At 46.1% G+C, this 26,774-nt stretch overlaps 1 protein-coding gene across 1 annotated transcript in view; it reads left to right on the plus strand.

Moving 5' to 3' along the window:
• LOC120931566 (zinc finger protein 585A-like) overlaps nucleotides 1-26,774 on the plus strand; it is a 40,834-nt gene that overhangs the window by 13,082 nt on the left and 978 nt on the right. The window contains exons 3-6 of the mRNA XM_040343135.1: nucleotides 1,580-2,191; nucleotides 5,800-6,465; nucleotides 14,927-15,406; nucleotides 21,918-22,205. Of these exons, the coding sequence (XP_040199069.1) occupies nucleotides 1,580-2,191; nucleotides 5,800-6,465; nucleotides 14,927-15,406; nucleotides 21,918-22,205 (2,046 nt within the window). The remainder of the gene's footprint in view (nucleotides 1-1,579; nucleotides 2,192-5,799; nucleotides 6,466-14,926; nucleotides 15,407-21,917; nucleotides 22,206-26,774) is intronic.

The following is a 26,774-nucleotide window of genomic DNA, read 5'->3' on the forward strand; positions in this document are numbered from 1 at the left end:
GACCTTCATTTGCATGGGGTCACGGCTCATTACAATGAAGCACGCCCACTTCCTTCCCACTTGCCATAACCCCGCCTTACGCCTCCGAATTTAGGTTACGGCAGGCGCAATTTTGTGCGCAAATGCGCTGTGGATACGGCACTTACGACACCAACTTAGGGCGCCGTAACTTAAATGACATAAGTTTGAAAAAACTTATTTTGCGCCGCTGGCTGTGGATTTGGCCCATAGTTCCAAATCATCTGGGGTGCCAAAGTTTAATATCACTGGGCTATAGAAGCTACCTACTGTCTGCTGTCAATCGCATTGAGAGAGTGGACCTGATGAGGAACAAACCAACAATGTCCTTAACAACCAGTGATAGGTATGAAGGGGAGGGGGTAGTGACAGCAAATGTGCCACCTGCTACATGGCGTACAGAGCGGCCAGTCACTGCACCGGAGGCACGCGCTCACGGCAAAGTTCTATGGACGATATTTTATGTAAAAATGCGACCGCTCAGTGCCAGGCCCGGCCACTGAGAGGCTGCATATTTGCGTGTGCTTGGTGCCAAAGTGTTACCGATAAGGCGGCAAGGGTGGGCACCGATACGTGACACTGGTGGGCACTGATAGGTGACACTAATGGGTGGCACTGAAGGGTATTGATAGGTGGCACTGGTGGGCACTGATGGGTGGCAGAAATGGGCACTGATGGATGGCAGTGATGGGCACTGGTAGGTTACATTGATCAGCATCACTGGTGGGCATTGATAGGTGGAACTTGTGGGCACTGGCAGGTGGTACTGGCAGGTGGTACTGGCAGGAGGTAATTGTGGGCACAGATGAGGCAGATTTTGCTTCCTTCCTCTTCGCGACCGATGTCCCTTGCACATAAGCCGATGATCGCTTGAGGAGAAAAAAATAACTATTACCGAGCTTTGTTTACATCACATGATCAGCTGTCATTGGCTGACAGCTGATCACGTGGTAAGGGGCCGGATCTCTGATTACCTGAGTCTCAGTGACTCTGTGATCACAGTGTGTGCCTCACGTGCCCTGCGCAAAGGGGAGGACGTCTGTTGACAGCCTCCCGGAAATTCAGGTCCGCGCTGTAGCTGTCATTCGGCTATGGCGCGGACGGCAAGTGGTTAAAGGGCCATAGTGCCAGAAAAGTGCCGTTAGGAAATGTTTTGAATTCCTCCTGCTAGAGGTTGGGGAACTGTTTTTGCATAATAAGTAATTACGCTGGATGCGCGCATCATTTTCACAAAGGTAATTGTGGCGGTATACAAGATGGTAGGTACAAACAAATGGCAACCACCCCAGCCTGTGACTGGTCTTTACAGCAAGAAGCACAAGGAAGGGTAACACATGTCAAAAAACAGCAAAGAAAAATTCCAAGCTTGCCAGCTTGTAGCAAACCTCATTGTCCTGTATAACACTTTACATTAAAACCAAAGATTAAGTTTGCACACCTTTGCATATCAATGCGTAGGCTGCAGGGCCACAAGACAGGTTTGCTTTAAAATATAGAACTATTCTTTATAAAAATCTTAAACATGGAATTTCTAATAGTGCATTTAAATTCTATTTTTCAGCCAAGCCTCTGTTGCCCGCTGTCAGCGTTTGTGGACTCCCAAATGGCAGCTCTATTGGCCATAAGTCCGATTCAGATACATCCTCTCGGTTGGTAAGGACTAATGGTTGTGGTCAGTTAGAAGATGAATATAATCACACCGAGGGGACTATGAACAGTATAGAGAGACGCGTTGTGTGCGCCGAGTGCGGGAAAAGTTTCACCCGGAAGTCTTCCCTTATTGTCCATCAGAGAGTCCACACTGGGGAGAAACGCTTTGTGTGTGCGCAGTGCGGGAAGAGGTTCGGCCTCAAGTCTTCTATGGTCAGACACCTGAGGACTCATTCTCCAAAAATCCTAAACATTTGTCCTGACTGCGGCAAGTGCTTTAATCGCTACGCAAGCTTAGTTCAGCACCAGAAAGTTCACAGGAGGCAAAAATCATTCCAGTGCGAGAAGAGCTTTTGTGGCGCATCACACCAGAGGAAACGCACAGCCCTAACGACGTTCCTGGAGCCAGACTCTGATGATAGAGACCAATCGACCAACAATGAGGGCACTACAGAAGAGCCCCACATGGACCCATCATGTGGCGAGAGTTTTCTGGAGCAAGGTATGTTCCAAGAACACCAAGGTGAGAAAAAGATGCTTCAAATCCTAATGCTGGTAACTAGGTTATTGAGCACACAGCTGATTTTAGCTTGTTTCAGTATATAAACGATATTGTCAAAAGTATTGGGACGCCTGCGTTTATACGCACATGAATTTTAATGGTGTCTTAGTCCGCAGGGTTCAATATTGAGTTGGCCCACCCTTTGCAGCTATATCAGCTTCAACTCTTCTGGGAAGGCTGTCCACAAGGTTTAAGAGTTTGTCTATAGGAATGTTTGAGCATTCTTCCCGAAGTGCATTTGTGAGGTCAGGCACTGATGTGGACAAGAAGGCCTGGCTCGCAGTTTCCGCTCTAATTCATCCCAAAGGTGTTCTATCGGGTGCAGGCCAGTGAACTTCCTCCACTCCAAACTCACTCATTCATGTCTTTATTGACCTTGCTTTATGCACTGGTCCAAATCATTTGGTGGAGGGGGGTTATGGTGTGGGGCATACCAAGAGTTTGGGGATGGCTCCTTCCTGTTCCAACATCACTGCACACCAGTGCACAAAGCAAGGCTCAAAAAGACATGGATGAGTGAGTTTAGGGTGGAGGAACTTGACTAACCTGCACAGAGTCCTTACCTCAACCCGATCGAACACCTTCAGGATGAATTAGAGCGGAGACTGCAAGGCAGGCCTTCTAGTCCACATCAGTGCCTGACCTCATAAATGTGCTTTGGGAAGAATGGTCAAACATTCCCATAGGCTTGTGGACAGCCTTCCCAGAAGAGTTGAAGCAGTTGTAGCTGCAAAGGGTGGGCCAACTCAATATTGAACCCTATGGACTAAGACTGGGATGCCATTAAATTTCATGTGATTGTAAAGACAGGCATCCCAATACTTTTGAGAATATAGGGCCAGATTCACAAAAGGGATACGACGGCGTATCTGCCAAAACGCCGTCGTATCCCTGTTTCTATCTATGCGACTGATTCATAGAATCAGTTACGCATAGATATCCCTAAGATCCGACAGGTGTAATGGGGGGAGTTCGCGTCGTAAACCAGCGTCGGGTATGCAAATTAGGATTTACAGCCAATCCACGACGGTTTTTCGCGTTCGCTACGTCACCGCTAGTATAGTTTCCCGTCGCAAAGTTACACTTTTTTTTTGGTGCCTTAACTTTAGTCAGCAAGTGTATTGCTGTCTAAAGTATGGCCGTCATTCCCGCGTCGAAATTTAAAAATCAACGTCGTTTGCGTAAGCCGTCCGGGAATACGGAAGTACGCTACGCGCGTCGCAGTTTAAAAAATTACGTCATGGCGCGCAAAGCACGGCGGGAGTTAGGAAACGGAGCATGCGCAGTAGGTCCAGCGCGGGAGCGCGCCTAATTTAAATGGGACTCGCCCCATTCGATTGGGCACGCCTTGCGCCGGACGGGTTTAGGATACACCGCCGCAAATTTCCAGGTAAGTGCTTTGTGGATCGGGCACTAACTTGGAAAAATTGCGGCGGTGTAACTTAAACCAGTTACGTTACGCTGCGCCCGGGCTATGTGAATCTGGCCCATAGTGTATGTGCAGACCTGATTATTAGGGCAAGAGCAAAGTACAGCAGCCCTTAATGTCAGATGGGCGATGCTGCCAGTAGCGATTCTGCTGCAGGCAGCTTGTCAAAATCGCCACATTCCCACACGGTTCCATTGGATTACATGATGTAATTAAAATTAAATCATTCCCAAGACAAGTTTAAACCATCATAGTGCTTTCTGTAATAATTTAAAAATGTATTTACAAAAAAATAATAAATACACTCACATGATCATGTGCACTACAACTGGTGCACAACAGAAATATGACATTCACTATTTCCTTAAATACCAATAGAGGCAATGTAGATGGCGGCTGCAGTCTGTATTCATAGGGCCATTGGCAAATGGAAAAACTCACTGCAAAGCTACTGCCGTTTTTATAAAAAAAAAAATTTAACGTCCAGTGTGTATAAGGCCTTAACCACTTAAGGACCCCTTCACGCCGATATACATCGGCAGAATGGCACGGCTGGGCACAATCACGTACCTGTACGTGTCTCTTTAAGCCCAGCCGCGGAGACGCGAGTGCCGTGACCGCACCCACGGGACCCGCAGATCCGATCGCCGCCGGTGTCCCACGATCGGTCACAGGAGTTGAAGAACGGGGAGAGGTGTGTGTAAACACACCTTCCCTGTTCTTCATTGTGTCAGTGATCGTCTGTTCCCTGATATAGGGAAAGACGATCACTGACGTCACATGTCCAGCCCCGTCCCCCTACAGTTAGAAACACATATGAGTTCACACTTAACCCCTACAGTGCCCCCTAGTGGTTATCTCCTAAACTGCAATTGTCATTTTCACAGTAAACAATGCATTTTTATAGCACTTTTTGCTGTGAAAATGCCAATGGTCCCAAAAATGTGTCAAAATTGTCCGATGTGTCCACCATAATGTTGCAGTCACGAAAAAAATCGCTGATCGCCGCCATTAGTAGTAAAAAATAATATTAATAAAAATGCAATAAAACTACCCCCTATTTTGTAAAGCCCCATACACACGGTCACACTTTTTGCCAACCAACTTCAAAATCTGCAAGTTTTCTAATTTGTCTGACTGTGTGTACGCTCCATCGGACCAACTTTTTCGGGTTTCATCCAACAAAAAGATGGGTCTGCAAACGGACCAACTTTTCGGCAACAAAAGTCCGATGGTGCTTTGTCTGACTGTGTGTACAGCAATCCAACCAACTTTTGGACAAAGTGCAAATATGCATGCTCAGAACCAATGTTAAAAGCAACAAACAATAGCAGAAGTTAACCAAAGGGTGGCGGTAAAGAGCAGAAAAGAGCAAAAAAAACATGTGATGTTGGGAAACTTTTAGAAAAGTTTGCAGAAAAGTCTGACTGTGTGTATGCTATGGGTGTGGCCGGACAAATCAATTAGGACAAAAATCCAAGGGAAATTTTGTTGGATGTCCTACCGTGTGTATGAGCCTTTAGACTATAAATTTTGCGCAAACCAATCGATAAACACTTATTGCGATATGTTTTACCAAAAATAGGTAGAAGAATACGTATCGGCCTAAACTGAGGAAAAAAAAAAAAATTTTTATATATATTTTTGGGGGATTTTTATTATAGCAAAAAGTAAAAAATATTGCATTTTTTTCAAAATTGTCGCTCTATTTTTGTTTATAGCACAAAAAATAAAAACCGCAGAGGTGATCAAATACCACCAAAAGAAAGCTCTATTTGTGTGAAAAAAAGTACGCCAACTTTGTTTGGGAGCCACGTCGCACGACCGCGCAATTGTCAGTTAAAGCGAGGCAGTACCGAATCGCAAAAACGGGCAAGGTCTTTAACCTGCATAATGGTCCGGGTCTTAAGTGGTTAAATTGTACGTGCAGAAATGTGAAAATTGGCCTGGGCAGGAAAGGGGTGAAAGTGTCCGGTATTGAAGTAGGATCTATGGCTTCATTATCAGGACTTCAAAATTGGAATATTAAATCAATACAAAATGCCCATTTTTGACTGGTTCCCTGTATTTTACCAGTCTTCACTGTGAATTGACTAATGTAATGAAAATGATGTTCCTTTTATTTCTCTTTATTCTGCAGGTAAATATTTTATTGACGCGGTAGGTGACACAAGAACTTTTTCCAGTGCGTGTGAAACTGGTGCGAGAGGTGAAGAAAGTAGGAATGCCCATCATAAAGACGCATGCAATACCTCCCAGCTACATTTGGTAGAAAAGCATTCTATGTATATTGGCAATAAAGCACAAAAGTTGGTCAGGAGTGCTAAGGAACACTTTCTGTGTGCCGAGTGCGGGAAAAGCTTCACCCGGAAGTCGTCTCTTATTGTCCATCAGAGAGTCCACACTGGGGAGAAACTCTTCATATGTACACAGTGTGGGAAGAGGTTCAGTCTCAAGTCTTCCATGGTCAGACACCTGAGGATCCACATCCCAAAGGCCGGGAACTTCATATGTCCAGATTGTGGCAAATGCTTCCCTCGCTATTCCAGCCTTTTCCAGCACCAGAAAGTTCACAGACGAGTGAAACCCTATGAGTGTTCTCAGTGTGAAAAGAGCTTCCGGCACACATCGCAGCTTGTAGTGCACCTGAAAACACACAAGGCCCAGACATTGAATCTGAAAGCAGAAGACAAAAGAAACAACAATTGTATTAATGGCGGTGCAGGGGAATCCCATGTGTGCTGGCAGTGTGGTCAACAGTTCTGGCAGCAGGATCTGTTATTGAGACATCAGATGGTACATACAGGTATGTCTTCATGTTCCATGAGGGTCATGTGTATACACTGTAAGTAATGCTGGACATTTATAGTTGGGTGTACTTTCAGATTTGATCCATCAGATTAACACACAGCTGAGTAGTGTGAAGGTCTGCTTAATATCAGTGGCGGCTGGTGAAGTTTTAGGATGGGGGGGCGCAAGACTCCGCCCCTCCACATTTGGCCCCTCCCACTTATAAGCCACACCCATTATAGGATCCACCCACTCCGTCCCCTGTATTTCACTTGCTTCCACTCATAGTGTCAGGAGTATACAGCTCAGCATCACAACACAGAGTATATAGCCCCAGCATCACAAATCATGGTATATAACGCAGCCTTACAGATCGGCGCAAACAAACTAAAGAATTACACTGTTAGTAATTACTAGAGACTGCGGACATACTGCACAAGATTACCAGAGACTGCCGACATACTGCACAAGATTACCAGAGACTGCTGACATACTGTACAAGATTACCAGAGACTACGGACATACTGCACAAGATTACTAGAGACTGTGGACATACTGCACAAGATTACTAGAGACTGTGGACATACTGCACGAGATTACCAGAGACTGCCGACATACTGCACAAGATTACCAGAGACTGCGGACATACTGTACAAGATTACCAGAGACTACGGACATACTGCACAAGATTACCAGAGACTGCCGACATACTGCACAAGATTACCAGAGACTGTGGACATACTGCACGAGATTACTAGAGACTGCGGACATACTGTACAAGATTACCAGAGACTGCGGACATACTGTACAAGATTACCAGAGACTGCGGACATACTGTACAAGATTACCAGAGACTGCGGACATACTGCACAAGATTACTAGAGACTGCGGACATACTGTACAAGATTACCAGAGACTGCTGACATACTGTACAAGATTACCAGAGACTGCGGACATACTGTACAAGATTACCAGAGACTGCGGACATACTGCACAAGATTACTAGAGACTGTGACATACTGCACGAGATTACCAGAGACTGCCGACATACTGCACGAGATTACCAGAGACTGCCGACATACTGCACGAGATTACCAGAGACTGTGGACATACTGCATGAGATACTGTGCGACTAGTCTCTGTACTACTTTCCGTGTCAGTGTCAGTGCCCAGGGGGGAGGATGGGATCAGTGTCAGTGCTAGGGGGAGGATGGGATCAGTGTCAGTGCCCGGGGGGAGGGTGGGATCAGTGTCAGCGCCCGGGGGGAGGGTGGGGTCAGTGTCAGTGCCCGGTGGGAGGATGGTGGGATCAGTGTCAGTGCCCGGGGGGATAGGATCAGTGTCAGTGCCCGGGGGGGGATGGTGGGATCAGTGCCCGGGGGGGGATGGTGGGATCAGTGCCCGGGGGGAGGGATGGTGGGATCAGTGCCGGGGGGGATGGTGGGATCAGTGCCCGAGGAGGGGGATGGTGGGATCAGTGCCCGAGGAGGGGGATGGTGGGATCAGTGTCCGAGGAGGGGGATGGTGGGATCAGTGCCCGGGGGGAGGGATGGTGGGATCAGTGCCCGGGGGGTGGTGGGATCAGTGTCTGGGGGGGATGGTGGGATCAGTGCCCGGGGGGGTGGTGGGATCATTGCCCAGGGGGGGGATGGTGGGATCAGTGCCCGGGGGGGGGTGGGATCAGTGCCTGGGGGGGGGGGTGGTGGGATCAGTGCCCGGGGGGGGGGGGTGGGATCAGTGCCCGGGGGGGGGGGGGGTGGTGGGATCAGTGCCTGGGGGGAGGGATGGTGGGATCAGTGCCCGGGGGAGGGATGTGGGATCAGTGCCCGAGGAGGGGGATGGTGGGATCAGTGCCCGGGGGGGATGGTGGGATCAGTGCCCGGGGGGAGGGATGGTGGGATCAGTGCCCGGGGGGTGGTGGGATCAGTGTCTGGGGGGGATGGTGGGATCAGTGCCCGGGGGGTGGTGGGATCATTGCCCAGGGGGGGGGTGGTGGGATCAGTGCCCGGGGGGGGGTGGGATCAGTGCCTGGGGGGAGGGATGGTGGGATCAGTGCCCGGGGGGAGGGATGGTGGGATCAGTGCCTGGGGGGGGTGGTGGGATCAGTGCCTGGAGGGAGGGATGGTGGGATCAGTGCCCGGGGGGAGGGATGGTGGGATCAGTGCCCGGGGGGAGGGATGGTGGGATCAGTGCCCGGGGAGGGGGATGGTGGGATCAGTGCCGGGGGGTGATGGTGGGATCAGTGCCCGGGGGGGGGGGATGGTGGGATCAGTGCTGGGAGGTGAGTCCCTTAAAGGAGTTCTCCAAGCTAAAACTTTTAACCTCCGCTGTGCCCGGGCTGTAAAACTATACAAAATAAACTTTCACTTACCTGCCTACGATCCCCCGTTGTTCCGATATCGCCGTCCCGTTCTCCGGTCCCGGTCTGTTCCACTTCCTGCAGGGTCGGTGACTCACAGTGCGCTCAGCCTATCAGCGGCCGCAGCAATGTCCCGTCGCGGCCACTGATAGGCTGAGCGCACTGTGAGTCACCGACCCGCAGGAAGTGGAAGAGACCGGGACCGGAGAACGGGACGGCGATATCGGAACAACGGGGGTCGTAGGCAGGTAAGTGAAAGTTTATTTTGTATAGTTTTACAGCCCGGGCACAGCGGAGGTTAAAAGTTTTAGCTTGGAGAACTCCTTTAAGGGACTCACCTCCCAGCACTGATCCCACCATCCCCCCCCCCCCCCCCGGGCACTGATCCCACCATCACCCCCCGGCACTGATCCCACCATCCCCCTCCTCGGGCACTGATCCCACCATCCCCTCCCCCGGGCACTGATCCCACCATCCCTCCCCCCGGACACTGATCCCACCATCCCTGAGCGCCCCCTATGGGCGGGCCGCCACTGCTTAATATACCTTTACCACTTCAGCCCCGGACCATTTTGCTGGTCAATGACTGGGCCACTTTTTGCGTCGCTTTAACTGACAATTGCGCGGTCGTGCGACATGGCTCCAAAACAAAATTGGCGTCCTTTTTTCCCCACAAATAGAGCTTTCTTTTGGTGGTATTTGATCACCTCTGCGGTTTTTAGTTTTTGCGCTATAAACAAAAATAGAGCGAAATTTTGGAAAAAAAACTTTTTTTTTTTTTTGCTATAATAAATATCCCCCAAACATATATAAAAAACTTATTTTTTTTTCCTCAGTTTAGGCCGATACGTATTCTTCTACATATTTTTCGTAACAAAAATCGCAATAAGCGTTTATTGATTGGTTGGTTTGATTGGTTTGCGCAAAAGTTATAGGCCCAGATTCACGTAGATAGGCGTAAATATAAGCGGGTGTAGCGTATCGTAGTTATGCTACGCCGCCGCAACTTAGAGAGGCAAGTGCTGTATTCACAAAGCACTTGCGTCTAAAAGTTACGGCGGCGTAGCGTAAATGTGCCGGCGTAAGCGCGCCTAAATCAAATGAGGAACAGGGGGGCGTTTATGTAAACTAAGCATGACCCCACGTAAATGACGCTTTTTTTGAACGGCGCATGCGCGCGCATGCTCAGTATCACGTCGCATTTTCAAATTTAATTAACATTGCATACGCCTCACTATAGCAGGGGTAACTTTACGCCGGTCCGACGCCTTACGCAAACGACGCATATAGATACGTCGGGCGCACGTACGTTCGTGAATCGGCGTATCTACCTAATTTGCATATTCTACGCGTAAATCTACGGAAGCGCCACCTAGCGGCCAGCGTAAATATGCAACTAAGATACGACGGCGTAAGAGACTTGCGTCAGTCGTATCTAAGCAAAAATCCGTCGTATCTTGCTTTCTGGATACAGAAAAAAGATACGCCGGCGCATCCTAGAAGTTACGCGGCGTATCAATAGATACGCCAACGTAACTTCTTTGTGGATCTGGCATATAGCGTCTACAAAATAGGGGATAGTTTTATGGCATTTTTATAAATATTAAATTTTTTACTAGTAATGGCGGCGATCAGCAATTTTTTTCGGTACTGCGACCTTATGGCGGACACTTCGGCACATTTTTGGGACCATTGGCATTTTAGCGATCAGTGCTATAAAAATGCATTGATTAATATAAAAATGCCACTGGCAGGGAAGGGGTTAACACTAGGGGGCGAGGAAGGGGTTAAGTATGTTCCCTGGGTGTGTTCTAACTGAAGGGGGGGTGGACTGACTTGGGGAAATGACTGATCGCTGTTCATACATTGTATGAACAGACAGGCAGGCATTTCTCCCCCTGACAGGACCGGGAGCTGTGTGTTTACACACACAGCTCCCGGTTCTCGCTCTGTAACGAGCAATCGCAGGTGCCCGGCGGTGATCACGCGCGTCGGCGTCAGGGGCGCGCCCCTATTGGGGCTAAACGGCGAGATGCCGTAGATCTACGTGATCTCGCCCAGCAGAACCGACCTGCCAGTTATACGGCTGCTGGTCGGCAAGCAGTTAAAGCAGTGGTCATCAACCCTGTCCTCAGGACCCACTAACAGGCCAGATTTTAGGTATTACCTCGGGGAGATGCAGACTAGAATACTGCAATCACTGAACAGCAAATTATATAATCTGTGATGTATTTCAGTTATCTTGCAAACCTGGTTGTGAAAAAATACTGCGGTGTGTATCCAGCTAGACTGCTATAAACTGCTAAATACCATTTCTCATCAGCAGTATATATTTCCTAAAATAAATGCATTTCCATGTTCTGTGTAGTGTGGCTTGCCTACCCCTGCCTACCCCTGGTCTAACCGCTGCTTTTTCTGTTTCAATCCTTCTTAGTTTTACAAAAAATAGTAATTTTGTAGCCATTTTTGCATTGCTGAGGCTATCAAGAACAGGAAAAGGCATACAGTAGTATCAAAATCAAGGGATTCCGGTATAGTCCCGTGCCTCATTTAGGTAGTACAGTGGAACCTTGGATTACAAGCATAATCCTTTCCAGGAGAATGCTTGTAATCCAAAGCACTCGCATATCAAAGCGAGTTTCCCCATAGAAGTCAATGGAAACCAGATGATTTTTTCCGCATTGACTTCTATGGCATGCAATACCAGAGGTGGGGGGGGGGGCACCGGAGAGCCTCATGCCGCGTACACACGACCGTTTTTCATGTCATGGGAAAAAACTAAATTTTTCTCTTGTTAAGCCTGCCTTGCATACACACGATCATGAAAAAAAAATGCTCAAAAAAAAGGGCGGTGACTTACAACACGTACGACGGCACTATAAAGGGGAAGTTCCATTCTAATGGCGCCACCCTTTGGGCTGATTATGCAAATTTCCCTTCTCATAACTTGCTTCTGAGCATGCACATTTTTTTCCCCAGTCGTTAAAGCCTACACACGATGAGAAAAACGACGACGAGAAAAAATAGTTTTTAATGCCCATTTTTCTCATCGCGAAAAATGCTCTGGAGCCTACACACGATCGTCTTTAACCACTTGAGATCCGCGCTATAGACAAAATATGTCCGCAGCGCGGCTCTTAAGTGCCAAGTGGCCGTTTAAACACGGCCTTTTATGTGCATTACCCGCGGGTAAAAACTGTCCCGGCGCATCGCCGAAGACCCGATGCGTGTACCTGGCGGCCGCGATGTCCGCCGGGTACACGCGATCGTCGGTGACACGGCAGGTGACAGCAGGGACGTGGAGCTCTGTGTGTAAACACAGAGCTCCACGTCCTGTCAGAGGAGAGGAGACCGATCTGTGTCTCTTGTACATAGAGACACAGCATCGGTCACCTCCCCCAGTCACCCCCCTCCCCCCACATAGTTAGAACACACCCAGGCTACACAGTTAACCCCTTCCTCACCCCCTAGTGTTAACCCCTTCCCTGCCAGTCACATTTATACAGTAAATAGTGCATTTTTATAGCACTGATCGCTGTATAAATGTGAATGGCGTCAAATTTGTGTCAAAAGTGTCCGATACGTCCGCCGCAATATCGCAGTCCCAATAAAAATCGCAGATCGCCGCCATTACTAGTAAAAAAAAAAATAATAAAAAAAATCATAATTCTGTTCCCCATTTTGTAGGTGCTATAACTTTTGCGCAAACCAGTCGCTTATTGCGATTTTTTTTTTTTTTTTACAAAAATATGTCGAAAAATACGTATCGGCCTTAACTGAGAAAAAAATTAGTTTTTTTTAAAAAAAATTGGGATATTTATTATAACAACAAGTAAAAAAATATATATATTTTTTTTAAATTGTCGCACTTTTTTTGTTTATAGCGCAAAAAATAAAAACCGCAGAGGTGATCAAATACCACCAAAAGAAAGCTCTATTTGTGGGGAAAAAAGGACGCCAATTTTGTTTGGGAGCCACGTCGCACGACCGCGCAATTGTCAGTTAAAGCGACGCAGTGCCGGAAGCTGAAATTTCGCCTGGGAACGAAGGGGGTTTATGTGCCCAGTAAGCAAGTGGTTAATGACCAATTTAAAAAATGGCATTTTTCTCGCCATGAAAAGCGGTCGTTTGTACGCAGCATTTAGAAATACTCAAGGACAGCTCGGCTGATCTCGGAAAGGTACGGAAACACTCGCAAACTGAATATTTCCAAACCGTTCCAAGTGTCACCGGCGCCCCCGCACCTCTGGCCAAATGCGGTACTGCACACTCCATTAGCTTGAATTCTGCTTGTTTTGCGAGACGAGTCAGGATAAAAAAATAAAATGGTTGCTCGTTATTCAAAAAACGCTCATTAACCGTGTTACTCGTAAAGCAAGGTTCCACTGTATTTGTAACTGTTGGGCTACTAGCAGGGCCGATCCTGGGCAGGGTGCACGGGGTGCTCCGCACCCAGGCGCCACAGAGGTGGGGGCGCTGAAGCTCCAAAGTGCTCCACTCCCTCCTCCTTGCCTGTTTCCAGAGGCCGAGCGCATGTAGCGGGGGCTGCGGTTCCCCATCCCGCTTGCTCTCTCCACTGGCAACTGACAAGAGCGCATACCTCCTGCTGTCCCCGGAATCCGGGCTGGGTACCACAGCGGAAGCCCATTACCGGAACACGTTGCGGCACTAGGCTCCACTAATTAATTCTGTCCGGTGTGCATTGAGCAGTCTCCTGTCTGCCCCACCCCCTCTGCGTGTGTGTCGGCTCTTCTCTCATAGGCGGTGTGATGAGAGGCTTCTGGTTGGCCGGAGCTGCTGCCAATCATCCGGTGCACGCCCAGAAATGCTCTCCGAGTGCCACCCTCCAAGTAACCAAAGATGCCACGTATGCCCCGCCCCCTGTAATGTGCTTCTGCTCCCAGCGCGCCCGAGCTACAGGGATCTATTGGACAAGTACTGATCTATGGGGACACCTGCTGTGGGGGGCTCTGATGGGGACACCTGCTGTGGGGGGACTCTGATGGGGGACACCTGCTGTGGGGGCTCTGATGGGGGCAACTCCTATTAGGGGGGGGCTCTGATGGGGGGCAACTGCTGGGGGCTCTGATGGGGGACACCTGTTGTGGGGGGCTCTGATGAGGGACACCTGCTGTGGGGGGGCTCTGATGGGGGACACCTGCTGTGGGGGGGGCTACAGGGATCTATTGGACAAGTACTGATCTATGGGGACACCTGATGTGGGGGGCTCTGATGGGGGACACCTGCTGTGGGGGGGGGGGGCTACAGGGATCTATTGGACAAGTACTGATCTATGGGGACACCTGCTGTGGGGGGCTCTGATGGGGGACACCTGCTGTGGGGGGCTCTGATGGGGGACACCTGCTGTGGGGGGGGGCTACAGGGATCTATTGGACAAGTACTGATCTATGGGGACACCTGATGTGGGGGGCTCTGATGGGGACACCTGCTGTGGGGGGGGCTCTGATGGGGGACACCTGCTGTGGGGGGGCTCTGATGGGGGACACCTGCTGTGGGGGGGGGGGCTACAGGGATCTATTGGACAAGTACTGATCTATGGGGACACCTGATGTGGGGGGCTCTGATGGGAACACCTGCTGTGGGGGGGGCTCTGATGGGGGACACCTGCTGTGGGGGGGCTCTGATGGGGGACACCTGCTGTGGGGGTGCTCTGATGATGGGCAACTGCTGGGGGGAGTCGCTGATAGGGGAAACCTGCTGTGGGGGGCTCTAAAGGGGGACACCTGCTGGGGGGGACTCTGATGGGGGACACTAATGAAGACTTCTTAGGGGAGCATCTCTGTGTTTGAGTCGTAGCCATAGAAACATGTGTAAAGGGGAGGAGTTAGTAAGATGACCACGCCCATGTGGGGGCACCAGAAATATTTCTGCACCCAGGCGTCTGTGACCCTAGGATCGGCCCTGGCTACTAGACGGAAGGGACTAGCCCAAGGGTCGAAATCCAAAGTGAACCCATCAAAACATCTTTCTTTGCAGAATTGTCACTACTTCGAAATGAAATGTTCTTATAGCATGCTTGTATACTAATAGGCTAGCGGCATTGTGTGTTTTATCTATGTATTGATAACTTCAGCTATTCATGCATTGTATTTTTCAGCTAGTGACACGTCTTCCAACAATCTGATGAATGCAGAAAATATTGACTTTCAAGGTTGTGACACCAAAGATGACTTTTCAGAAGAAAGAAACTGTACACATCTTAGCAGTTGTAAGACAAGAGATAATGGTTCTGGAAAGGCATCGCAGGGTCTTGTTTTCAGTGGAGTGGAGAGCGCTGAATGTACAAAAGCCACTAAATCCAATCCTGATGGAAGATCTAATAGCAGGGAAAAGCCTTATCACTGTATTGAGTGTGGGAAATACTTCACTCGGAAATCATCCCTTATTGTACATCAGAGAGTTCATACAGGAGAGAAACTCTACATGTGTACAGAGTGCAGGAGGAGCTTTTCCTTCAAGTCCTCTCTGGTCCGACACATGAGGACCCACACTGGGAAACCCCCTAATATTTGCTCTCAATGTGGCATTTGTTTAGATCGATATCAAGATCTGTCAGTGCATATGGAAATCCATAATGGTGAGTAGGTTGCTTTCTTTTTATTCTGTTTGCTTTTATAGCATATCTATTAAAGGGGTTGTAAAGGGAAAAAAAAATCCCTAAATAGCTTCCTTTACCTTAGTGTAGTCCTCCTTCACTTACCTCATCCTTTGATTTTGCTTTTAAATGTCCTTATTTCTTCTGAGAAATCCTCACTTCCTGTTCTTCTGTCTGTAACTAAACACAGTAATGCGAGGCTTTCTCCCTGGTGTGGAGAAAGCCTCTTGAGGGGGCGAGCAGACGTGTCAGGACGCTCTCTACTTTGCAGATAGAGAAAGGAGCTGTGTGTTAGTGGGCGTCCTGACACTCCTGCTCGCCCCCTCCCTCCTCAAGAGGCTTTCTCCACACCAGGGAGAAAGCCTCGTATTACTGTGTGTAGTTACAGACAGAAGAACAGGAAGTGAGGATTTCTCAGAAGAAATAAGGACATTTAAAAGCAAAATTTGAAGGATGAGGTAAGTGAAGAAGGACTGCACTAAGGTAAAGGAAGCTATTTGGGGATTTTTTTTTTTTTTTTTTTTACCTTTACAACATCTTTAATAGCTGCCCTTATGTAGAGCTACTGCTTGTTTTGTTTTTTAATTGATAAAACATATCATACAAAACTCTAAACCAACTAAACTGTGTGGCCCGGATTCAGAAAGAAGTTACGACGGAGTATCTCCAGATACACCGTCGTAACTCCGAATGAGGGCAGCGCATCTCGGCGCCTGATTCATAGAATCAGATACGCCAGAATTTGTCTAAGATACGTGCGGCGTAAGTCTCTTACGCCGTCGTATCTTAGTTGCATATTTACGCTGGCCGCTAGGGGCACTTCCGTATATTTCCGCGTCGAATATGCAAATGACCTAGATACGCCGATTCACGAACGTACGTGCACCCGGCGTATCAAGATACGTCGTTTACGTAAGGCGTCGGACCGGCGTAAAGTTACCCCTCATAAAGCAGGGGTAAGTCATGTTAGGTATGGACGTCGGAAACATCCGAACAGCGTCTTATTTTACGTCGTTTGCGTAAGTCGTCCATGAATGGGGCGTAGGTTACGTTCACGTCGCCTAAGCATTAAGCGGGCGTAAATTACTTTGAAAATTCGACGTGATACTGAGCATGCGCCGTTCGTTCGGCCATGCATCTACATGGGGTCAAGCTTAATTTAAATACAACACGCCCACGACCTGCCTACTTTGAAATACGCGCACTTACGCTGGCCCATTTACGATACGCCGCCGTAACTTAGGACGCAAGTGCTTTGTGAATACTGCACTTGCCTCTCTAAGTTGCGGCGGCGTAGCGTAAATAAGATACGCTACGCCCGCACAAAGTTACGCCGCCCTACGTGAATCTGGGCCTCTGTCTTTACTGTAAGTAGTAAATACATTATATAGTCAAAAGAATTTGGACACCCCTTCAATTTAGTGAGGTTTTTTTTTTTTTACATGCAAAAGTAAATGTGTTAGTATGCATCGCATACTAGCACATTATGTTAAACTTGCCTGCAAACAAAGCCCTCGCCATCCCCGCTGGAGGCCGCATCCATCTTCGCCCATCTTCCTTCCGGTTCCGCGGACTCCAGCTGTGTGACTGGCCAGAACCGCGTAACATCACTCCCAGGCATGCCAGTTACGTCAAAGGCTTCTGAAGAAACGGCGCGGGTGGCTTTGATGGATAATGTGGCTTTGAATGTACAGACGTTACAATGATTCTGATGGATCTTGAATCTTCTGAAATTTTTGCTAGAACTGGACTCTTCTTAATTGAGTCTTGGACCCAATTCAAACCAACGTGTTTCTTCTCCAGGAGAAATATCAGACTACTTTGCTACAAAACTGGGGCATACTCTGGGGCCCTCTGATGCCTACTGTATTAAAGTGTATTGTACTGTCTATCCTCAAATTGTAAAGCACTACGTAAACTGTCGGCGCTATATAAATCCTGTATTATAATAATATTAACCACTTCCGGACCGCCGCATGCCGATATACGTTGGCTGTTTGAAGAGGGATATCTCTGTTATGGCAGCAGCTAGCTACCATAACCCAGATATCCTCTTCCTCAGCCGGCGGTCCGGTTTTCGATAATGGTGGTCTCTGAAGCAGATTCACCGCAAGATCACTGATATCGGTGGAGGCGATCGGGTCCTTCTGGTGGCTGGGTATGGAGATGAGTGAGGGGAAGATGACCCCCACCCTTCTCCATATCATAGCAGGGTGGAAGCGACATCAAAACGTCACTTTTGCCCATAGCTCTTAAATTGGCATTTTTATTTTTTCAAATGACAATTTTTTTTTTTTATTGCATTTTAGTGTAAATATGAGATCTGAGGTCTTTTATGACCCCAGATCTCATATTTAAGAGGCCCTGTCAAGCTTTTTTCAAAAAATAAAAAGGTAAAATAAATAAGATCTTGCATGCAGAAGCGAACGCATACGTGAGCGCCCATATGAAAACGGTGTTCAAACCACACGTGTGAGATATCGCCGCGATCAGTAGAACGATCGCAATAATTCCAGCCCTAGACCTCCTCTGTAACTCAAAACATGCAACCTGTAGAATTTTTTAAACATCGCCTATGGAGATTTCTTAAGTGGAAAAGTTTGTCGCCATTCCACGAGCGGGTGCAATTTTTGAAGCGTGACATGTTGGGTATCAATTTACTTGACGTAACATTATCTTTCACAATGTAAAAAAAAAAAAGAAGAAAATGGGCTAACTTTACTGTTATTTTTTTAATCCAAAAAAGTGTATTTTTCCCCCCAAAAAAGTGCGCTTGTAAGACCGTCGCACAAATGCGGTGTGACTTAAAGTATTGCCAGGACCGCCATTTTTATTCTCTAGGGTGTTAGAAAAAATGGTATGATGTTTGGGGGTTCTAAGTAATTTTCTAGCAAAAAAAAAATGTTTTTAATTTGTAAACAACAAATCTCAGAAAGAGGCTCTGTCCTTAAGTGGTTAATAATAATAATGCTGGTTGTGTGTTTGTGTGGGCGCGCTTATTCCTGTGCTGGCTAGCAGTTTTTTGTTGCTATTGATCATTTCTTCTGTAAAAAAAAAGCCCGGATTCAGATAGAGATACGACGGCGTATCTCCTGATACGCCGTCGTATCTCCGAGTTCCGACGGTCGGATCTATGCGACTGATTCATAGAATCAGGTTCCGCATAGATCTCCCTAAGATCCGACAGGTGTAAGTGACTTACACCGTCGGATCTTAGGCTGCAATCTCCCGCTGGCCGCTAGGTGGCGTTTCGTTTTTTGTACGCGATGAATATGCAAATGAGGAGTTCCGCCGATTCAGAATGAACGCCCGTCGCTTTTTTTTTTAAGTCGCTTGCGTTCGGCTTTTTCTGGCGTATAGTTACCCCTGCTATGTGAGGGGTATCCTATGTTAAATTTGGCCATCTTTCCCGCGCCGAGTTTTGAATTTTTACGTCGTTTGCGTAAGTCGATTCAGAATACGGCCGGACGCAAGTTACGCTCACGCCGAAACCAATGACGTCCTAGTGACGTCATTTGGAGCAATGCACGCTGGGAAATTAAGCCGGCGACGCATGCGCAGTTAAATCGGCGCGGGGACGCGCCTGATTTAAATAGTACACTCCCCCTAGCCGCCGGATTTTGAATTCCACCGGGGGATTTACGATACGCCGCCGCAAGTTTTGAGGTAAGTGCTTTCTGATTAAAGCACTAGCCTCAAAAACTTGCGCCGGCGGATCGTAAATCAGATAGATTACGCAGATCTAAAGATCTGCTAATCTATCTGAATCTACCCCCCTGTCCTTCAATGAACTCTGAGAATTTTTTTTTACGTTAGTAAAAAAAAAAAAAAATTAAATTTGAGTTGGGGAATGCTAGAACCTCTCTTCACTCTTTATTGCTGTCTGTTTCTGTGGTGCAGATGTTCCTTCACTTCCTGACTGGTTAAACATTGTCCCCAGTATAGACAGTGAGGGAAAATCTCCCTAATGGAACCCTGAATAGCAGGAATACCTGACAGGGGGTTTTCCTCATTCTATCTCTACAGCATCTCTATTAATAAGCATAGTTTGATTAGTTTGGCATGGTGAAATTCAAGTGGCCTGTACAGAACCCTGACTTCAATCAGAGCCGTCTTTAAGGCAGGGAAAAAGGGGCCCTGTCATTGTTGTGTAACCGTCATTCATATGTAAATAACGGGAGCATTCATATGTAAATAGCTGAGGAGATATTCACTATTTCTGCAGCTAGTCGCATCACCGGCACATACGCACTGAGCTCTGATGGAAAGGCATACAGAGTATACCATACCTTCAGAGCGCTGTGTCACAATTGTGGCTCCCGTGCACATGCATGGGAGTGGCATCATCGCAGCCCGGCCATTCAAATGGCCAGAGTCTGGGAGGAAGACTGGGTGCAGATGAAAGCCCTGTCAGCGGTGACAGCACTCCATTGGAGGGCTTCGTTTTAAGGTTAGGCCACGTACACACGATCGGTCCATCTGATGAGAACGGTCTGATGGATTTTTCCATCGGTTAACCCAGGGGTTGACAAATTTGCTTGGAATCTAGGAGCCAGCTAAAAAAGTTAGGAGCCAGAAGACGCGCCCCGTCCCGACGAGCTTGCGCGCAGAAGCGAACACATACGTGAGCAGCCCCCGCATATGTAAACGGTGTTCAAACCACACATGTGAGGTATCGCCGCGATTGGTAGAGTGAGAGCAATAATTCTAGCCCCAGACCTCATCTGTAACTCAAAACATGCAACCTGTAGAATTTTTTTAACGTCGCCTATGGAGATTTTAAAGGGTAAAAGTTTGTCGCCATTCCATGAGCGGACGTAATTTTGAAGCTGTTGGGTATCAATTTACTCGGCGTAACATTATCTTTCATAATATAAAAAAAAATGGGGATAACTTTACTGTTGTCTTATTTTTTAATTAAAAAAGGTGTAATTTTTTCCCAAAAAAGTGCGCTTGTAAGACCGCTGCGCAAATACGGCGCGACAGAAAGTATTGCAACGATCGCCATTTTATTCCCTAGGGTGTTAGGATAAAAAATATATATAATGTTTGGGGGTTCTAATTAGAGGGAAGAAGATGGCAGTGAAAGTAGTGAAAAATAGTGAAAAATTACATTGAATTGCTGTTTAACTTGTAATGCTTAACTTGTAATACCAACAGCCACCACCAGATGGCGCCAGCTTACACATCTGGTGGTAAAAACTTGTAATACCAACGGCTCACCACCAGATGGCGCCAGCTCAAAAAAAAAAGTCAAGTCGCAAGGACCCTACTTCTAGTCGCCATGGCGACCGGGATTTGTCGAGCCCTGGGTTAACCGATGAAGCTGACTGATGGTCAGTCGCGCCTACACACCATCGGTTAAAAAAAACCCGATCGTGTCAGAACGTGGACACGTAAACCACGTACGACAGCACTATAAAGGGGAAGTTCAAATCCAATGGCGCCACCCTTGGGGCTGCTTTAGCTGATTTTGTGTTAGTAAAAGACGTTTTGCGCTTTTCTGTCTGTTACAGCGTGATGAATGTGCTATCTCCATAACGAACGCTAGTTTTACCAGAACGAGCGCTCCCGTCCCCTAATTTAGTCCGAGCATGAGTGGATTTTTAACCGATGGTCGTGCCTACTAACAATCGTTTTTTTTCTTCTATCAGTTAGGAATCCATCGGTTAAATTTAAAACAAGTTGGCTTTTTTTTAACCGATGGTTAAATAACTGATGGCGCCCACACACGATCGATTTGGACCGATAAAAACGGTCCATCAGACTGTTCTCATCGGTTTAACCGATCGTGTGTACGCAGCCTAAGTCTTCCATAATGTGCCTTTATGTGAAGCATACTAGCACATTATTCCCTTAACCTGCATGGGTAATGTGTTTTTTTTTCTCTCTCTCTCTCTAAACTTCACTAGCGCTTTAACTTCTTGTAAATTAAAGTGGAGTTCCACCCATAAATATAACATTACATCAGTAGTTTTAAAAAAATGTCATTAGTCCTTTACAAATTTTTTTTTTTTTTTTAGATGCCTTCAAAGTGTTGTTGCTAGGCAGAATAGTTAATCTTCCCACTTCCTGCACCTAGGTGCTTAATGCTTCCTAACCTACACCGCACAGACTCCTGGGAATGTAGTGGGTGTAACTTTCCAGGAGTCTGTGCACTCCCCAGTCTCAAAGAATCATGTGACTTGGACAGCACAGGTGCTGAAACCTGATCTGACACTGCTTGTGCAGCACTGAGCATGTGCGAGATTTGCAAAGCTGAAATCCAGGAAGTCATACAGTCTGGCTTCATGATGCCCACACTTAAGATGGCCCCAGTCAATTTCTATTTTATAAAGTGTCTAAATGCTGTAACAACCTAACAAAACGGACCTTAGTTTACAGACTAACTTTACTAGAATACATTAAGCCTGTGTATTACAGGAGTATTTATATTTAAAAAGTGAAATTGTGGCCGGAACTCCGCTTTAAGTCCTTTTTTTTTTTTGATCAGGTCAACTGCCCCTGAATCCTGATGAGGTCTTGAAGATGGAGCCCGATGAACAACAGTGGCTAGAAGATATACAGCGTTCATCAGATGCCGATAATACTGTTGCGCCATTAATGAATGAGCTAGAATCTGCTTTATTAGACCGAGCTCAGATGTCACGCGACAACCCGTGTCTATTACCTGGGGCGCCTGTTATTAACTGCGTGGCTTCATCTTGTACCAATGTAAAGGAGATAACACAAGACGACTCTCCAAATATAAAGGAAGAAGATCTAGAAAACCCATGCACTGGTAAGTAGAAATTGTACTAAATTCTATTCATGTACCGTATTTATCGGGGTATTGCGCGCTCCGGCGTATAGCGCGCACCCCTAAAGTGGACCCACAATTCCTGTAAAAAAAATTTTTTTAGTACTTACAGTTTTGGTGTCTTGCGCGGCGGCCTCGTCGGGTCCGGCGTGCGGCTTCGGTGGTGTCCTCGTCGGGTCCGGTGTCCATCTGCGGTGTCCTCCCGGCTCGATCCCTGCTTCCCGTGCTGAGTTTGAACTACTGCGCCGCATATACCGAGCGCAGTACACTTGTGTATAGTCAGGCAGGCTCGGCTCCTCTCGCGGTCACGTCATGTACGTCCAGGAAGTGACTGCGGGTATCGGCGTATATCGCGCACCCACGATTTTGCCCTGAATTTCAGGGCAAAAAAAAGTGCGCGATATACGCCGATAAATACGGTAATTCATAAAGAGTAGCTGGCCTTGTGCATAGGTCTCAAGGATGTTGTGCTTCATTGATTGCTAGGGTGCTCTTGGCTTCTGGTCTGCCAGCATCCTAGCAACCAATGAGATTGTGTGGCCAAGTGTCTTTAGTTGGTAGGACACCAGCAGCCGTGGAGCCGCCACCATCTCACAACCTACAATCTCCTCCGTCCCAACACAAATGACATTGGTCTTTTTTACCACAAGTTTCCCTATCTCCAAAACTGACATATTTCTTTATGAATTACAGCGTAGTCGCTGCGATTGCAACATAATGTAAAAGTTAGAACTGTCGCACTGCTTTTCTAAATTTTGGCACAGGACATTAAGAATGCAGTCACCAGAAAAGTATTGCAGTTTTTATACTGCATTGCCCCGTATATGGTCCGTGACTTTTTGACGTATTACCACATCTGTTTCCCCTCTTTTCAATTAAGGAATCATTTTTAAATATATCCATACTAATAGCAAACCAAATCCCATTTTCATGTTGTCATTATCAAGTTTTTTCACTGTCTTTTGACACATGTTCACGATTCAGAGTTTGGAATTATATTACGACAACTTTACCAAATAAAATTAACATAACATTATGGTTGCATTTGCATTATTATACCTTGTAGTCTCTTTTAGCAGGTCCCGGTGCACTAATCATTATTGACCACCCGGATCTATGATGAGACGCCTTAAAGAATATTTTGAGATTGAATCTAATTTCGGTCTCAATATGGGTTAATAATAATTATGTAGACCTTTCATACACTATGCTACTTTTTCTTTAAAATACAAGTTTATAATTAAAAATTTGTAATTTAACAATTCAAAAAATGAAAACTAAAAATGAAACACAGAAAATAATATATAAAAAATAAGGATTAAAAATTTAAACCAATATTCACTCTTTTTTTTTATTTCTATCCTATTTTTATGATATTTTTAACATACTTTTCAGCACTATTATATACACGGTCCGTAATTTAGGGATCTTGTGTAGTCATTCACATATAAAGATTACCCCATGCACATTCTTCATATCTTTACTTTCATTATATATATATATATATATATATATATATATATATATATATATATATATATATATATATATATATATATATATATATATATATATTTATTTGGCTTGTTTTGCTTTGTTTTTCACCATTCAACAACATATATGAGCAGTGGTCAATGGATACCACAATATATACATCGATACCTCACCGTAATATATTCACACATATTACCATCACTTCCCCCCCTTGTTTCACGCTCATCTTTGAGGTCACATTCACACTTTTTAGCACACTCATGTATATGTCACATGACATTTGCGGACATCACTTTATCACAACACACCTAATTTTATTTACAATGGGCCAAATCCTCAAAAGAGATACAACGGAGTAACTGCTGTTACTCCGTCGTATCCCTGGTCCTAACTATGGAACTGATCCACAGAATCAGTTTTCCATAGTTAGGGAGAAGATCCGGCATGTGTAATTGAATTACACTGTCGGATCTTAAGGATGCAATTCTAGGCCGGCCACTAGGTGGCGAGGCCATTGCGGCCGGCCTAGAATATGCAAATGAACACTTACGGCGATCCACGAACGTTCTGACGGGCCCGTCGCGCTAATTCTACGTCGTTTACGTCGAGTTACGCCGCGTAAAACTAGGGCTCAGCCCTAGCTCTCTTAAGCCATGTTAAGTATGGCCGTCGTTCCCGCGTCAAAATTGAAATTCTACGTTGTTTGCGTAAGACGTTCGTGAATGGCGCTGGACGCCATTTACGTAAACATCTAAGCAAACGACGTTGGAGCGACGTCTGTTAGCGCAATGCACGTCGGGTAAGTTACCCGACGGAGCATGTGCAGTACGTCCGGCGCGGGAGCGCGCCTAATTTAAATGGGAATCGCCCATTTGTATTAGGAACGCCTTGCGCCGGACGGAGTTAAGTTACACCGCCGCAAATTTCCAGGTAAGTGCTTTGTGGATCGGCACTTAACTTGGGAGATTTGCGGCAGTGTAACTTAACTCTAAAAAGTTAAGTTGCGCTCGGCGGCTGTGGATCAGGCCCAATATTTATATAACATATGTAGATATAATTTACATTGATAATAACACTAAGACATTTGCTTAAAACATCCAAACAAACAATATATGTAGGTTTATAGGAGGTGCATGTGTGTGTATGTGTGGGGGGGGAGGAAGAGAAAGAGGGGGGAAAGTTTTCCCAATCACATGCTTGGATTCACCTGGGTTCACAGGAGACGCTAGTTTACTGCTCGTTTACTAGGTCTCCAATTATCATCTCGCTGACCACGTGACCAGTGAGGTGAAGCATATATATTCTCAATATCCATGTGTTATGTGTACTAGCTATGACTAGACACTGAAGCTACAGTGCGAAACGCATTAGCTTTTGTTCCAATTTTTGCTGTGGCATGTTCATTTTGTGATCTATTTTAAATAAAAGGAACGTTTTTGGAGTGCGGCTGTCCAAGTTCCCTTCGTATTTTTGCATTGCCGGCACCCATGGTTTGGATTTAGTCATTAGGTTCTGTGATTGCTGCTGAGCGGTTATCTTTCCTTTCCAGATGTTCGATGGGAGCTTGTTGTCGGACATTCCGACCGTGTGTAGGCTCCATCGGAACTGTCGGAATTTCTGACAACAAAAATTTGAGAGCTGGTTTTCAAATTTTCCGACAAGAAAAGTTCTTGTCGTCAATTCCGATCGTCTGTATGCAATTCTGACGCACAAAAATCCTACGCATGCTCGGAGTTAAGTGATTGAACTTTAATTTTTACATTTTAATTTTTCTCGGCTCGACGTAGTGTTGTACGTCACCGCGTTCTTGACGTTCGGAATTTCAGACAACATTTGTGTGACCATTTGTATGCAACACTAGTTTGAGCCAACATTCCGTCGGAAAAAAAATCTGCAGTTTTGTTGTCGGAATTTCCCATCGTGTGTACGCGCCATAAGTCTTAGGACTAAAATGGCATTTTAGCTTTAGTCCCATTTTTGTCTTCTGCAATTGTTTTAGATTTAGTCGTATTTAGTCGACTAAATCTCCAGTACATTTTAGTTGACTAAAACTAATTTTAGTCATCTAAAATTCAATGCGTGTTATTAAAGCGGAGTTCCGGCCACAATTTCACTTTTTAAATATAAATACCCCTGTAATACACAAGCTTAATGTATTCTAGTAAAGTTAGTCTGTAAACTAAGGTCGGTTTTGTTAGGTTGTTACAGCATTTAGACACTTTATAAAATAGAAATTGACTGGGGCCATCTTAAGTGTGGGCATCATGAAGCCAGACTGTATGACTTCCTGGATTTCAGCCTTGCAGATCTCGCACATGCTCAGTGCTGCACAAGCAGTGTAATGGACAGTACAGGTGCTGAAACCTGATCTGAAACCTAAGTCACATGATTCTTCGAGACTGGGGAGTGCACAGACTCCTGGAAAGTTACACCCACTACATTCCCAGGAGTCTGTGCGGTGTAGGTTAGGAAGCTTAAGCACCTAGGTGCAGGAAGAGGGAAGATTAACTATTCTGCCTAGCAACAACACTTTGAAGGCATCTAAAAAAAAAAAAAAAATTCTTAAAGGACTAATGACATTTGTTTTAAAACTACTGATGTAATGTTATATTTATGGGTGGAACTCCACTTTAAATTGTAATGTATTATTGAACATTTCTCTACAGTTTCCAAACTCATTATATACAGCTGGAGTGAAAAATCTCATATGGTATTGAGGTATGAACATGTACAACAGACCAGTGTTAATTTTGAAGTCAAATTTAAATTTAGTTTTAGTCTAATGCCGCGTACACAAGATCGGTTAAACCGATGAGAGTGGTCTGATGGACCGTTTTCATCGGTCAAAACCGATCTTGTGTGGGCGCCATCGGTTATTTAACCATCGGTTAAAAAAAAGCCAGCTTGTTTTAAATTTAACCGATGGGTTACCTAACCGATAGGAAAAAAAACGATTGTTAATAGGCACGACCATCGGTTAAAAATGTACGCATTCTCAGAATCAAGTCAACGCATGCTTGGAAGCATTGAACTTCGTTTTTTGCAGCACGTCGTTGT

This window comes from Rana temporaria, chromosome 3, assembly GCF_905171775.1.
Source record: "Rana temporaria chromosome 3, aRanTem1.1, whole genome shotgun sequence".
NCBI classification, from domain to species: Eukaryota; Metazoa; Chordata; class Amphibia; order Anura; family Ranidae; genus Rana; species Rana temporaria.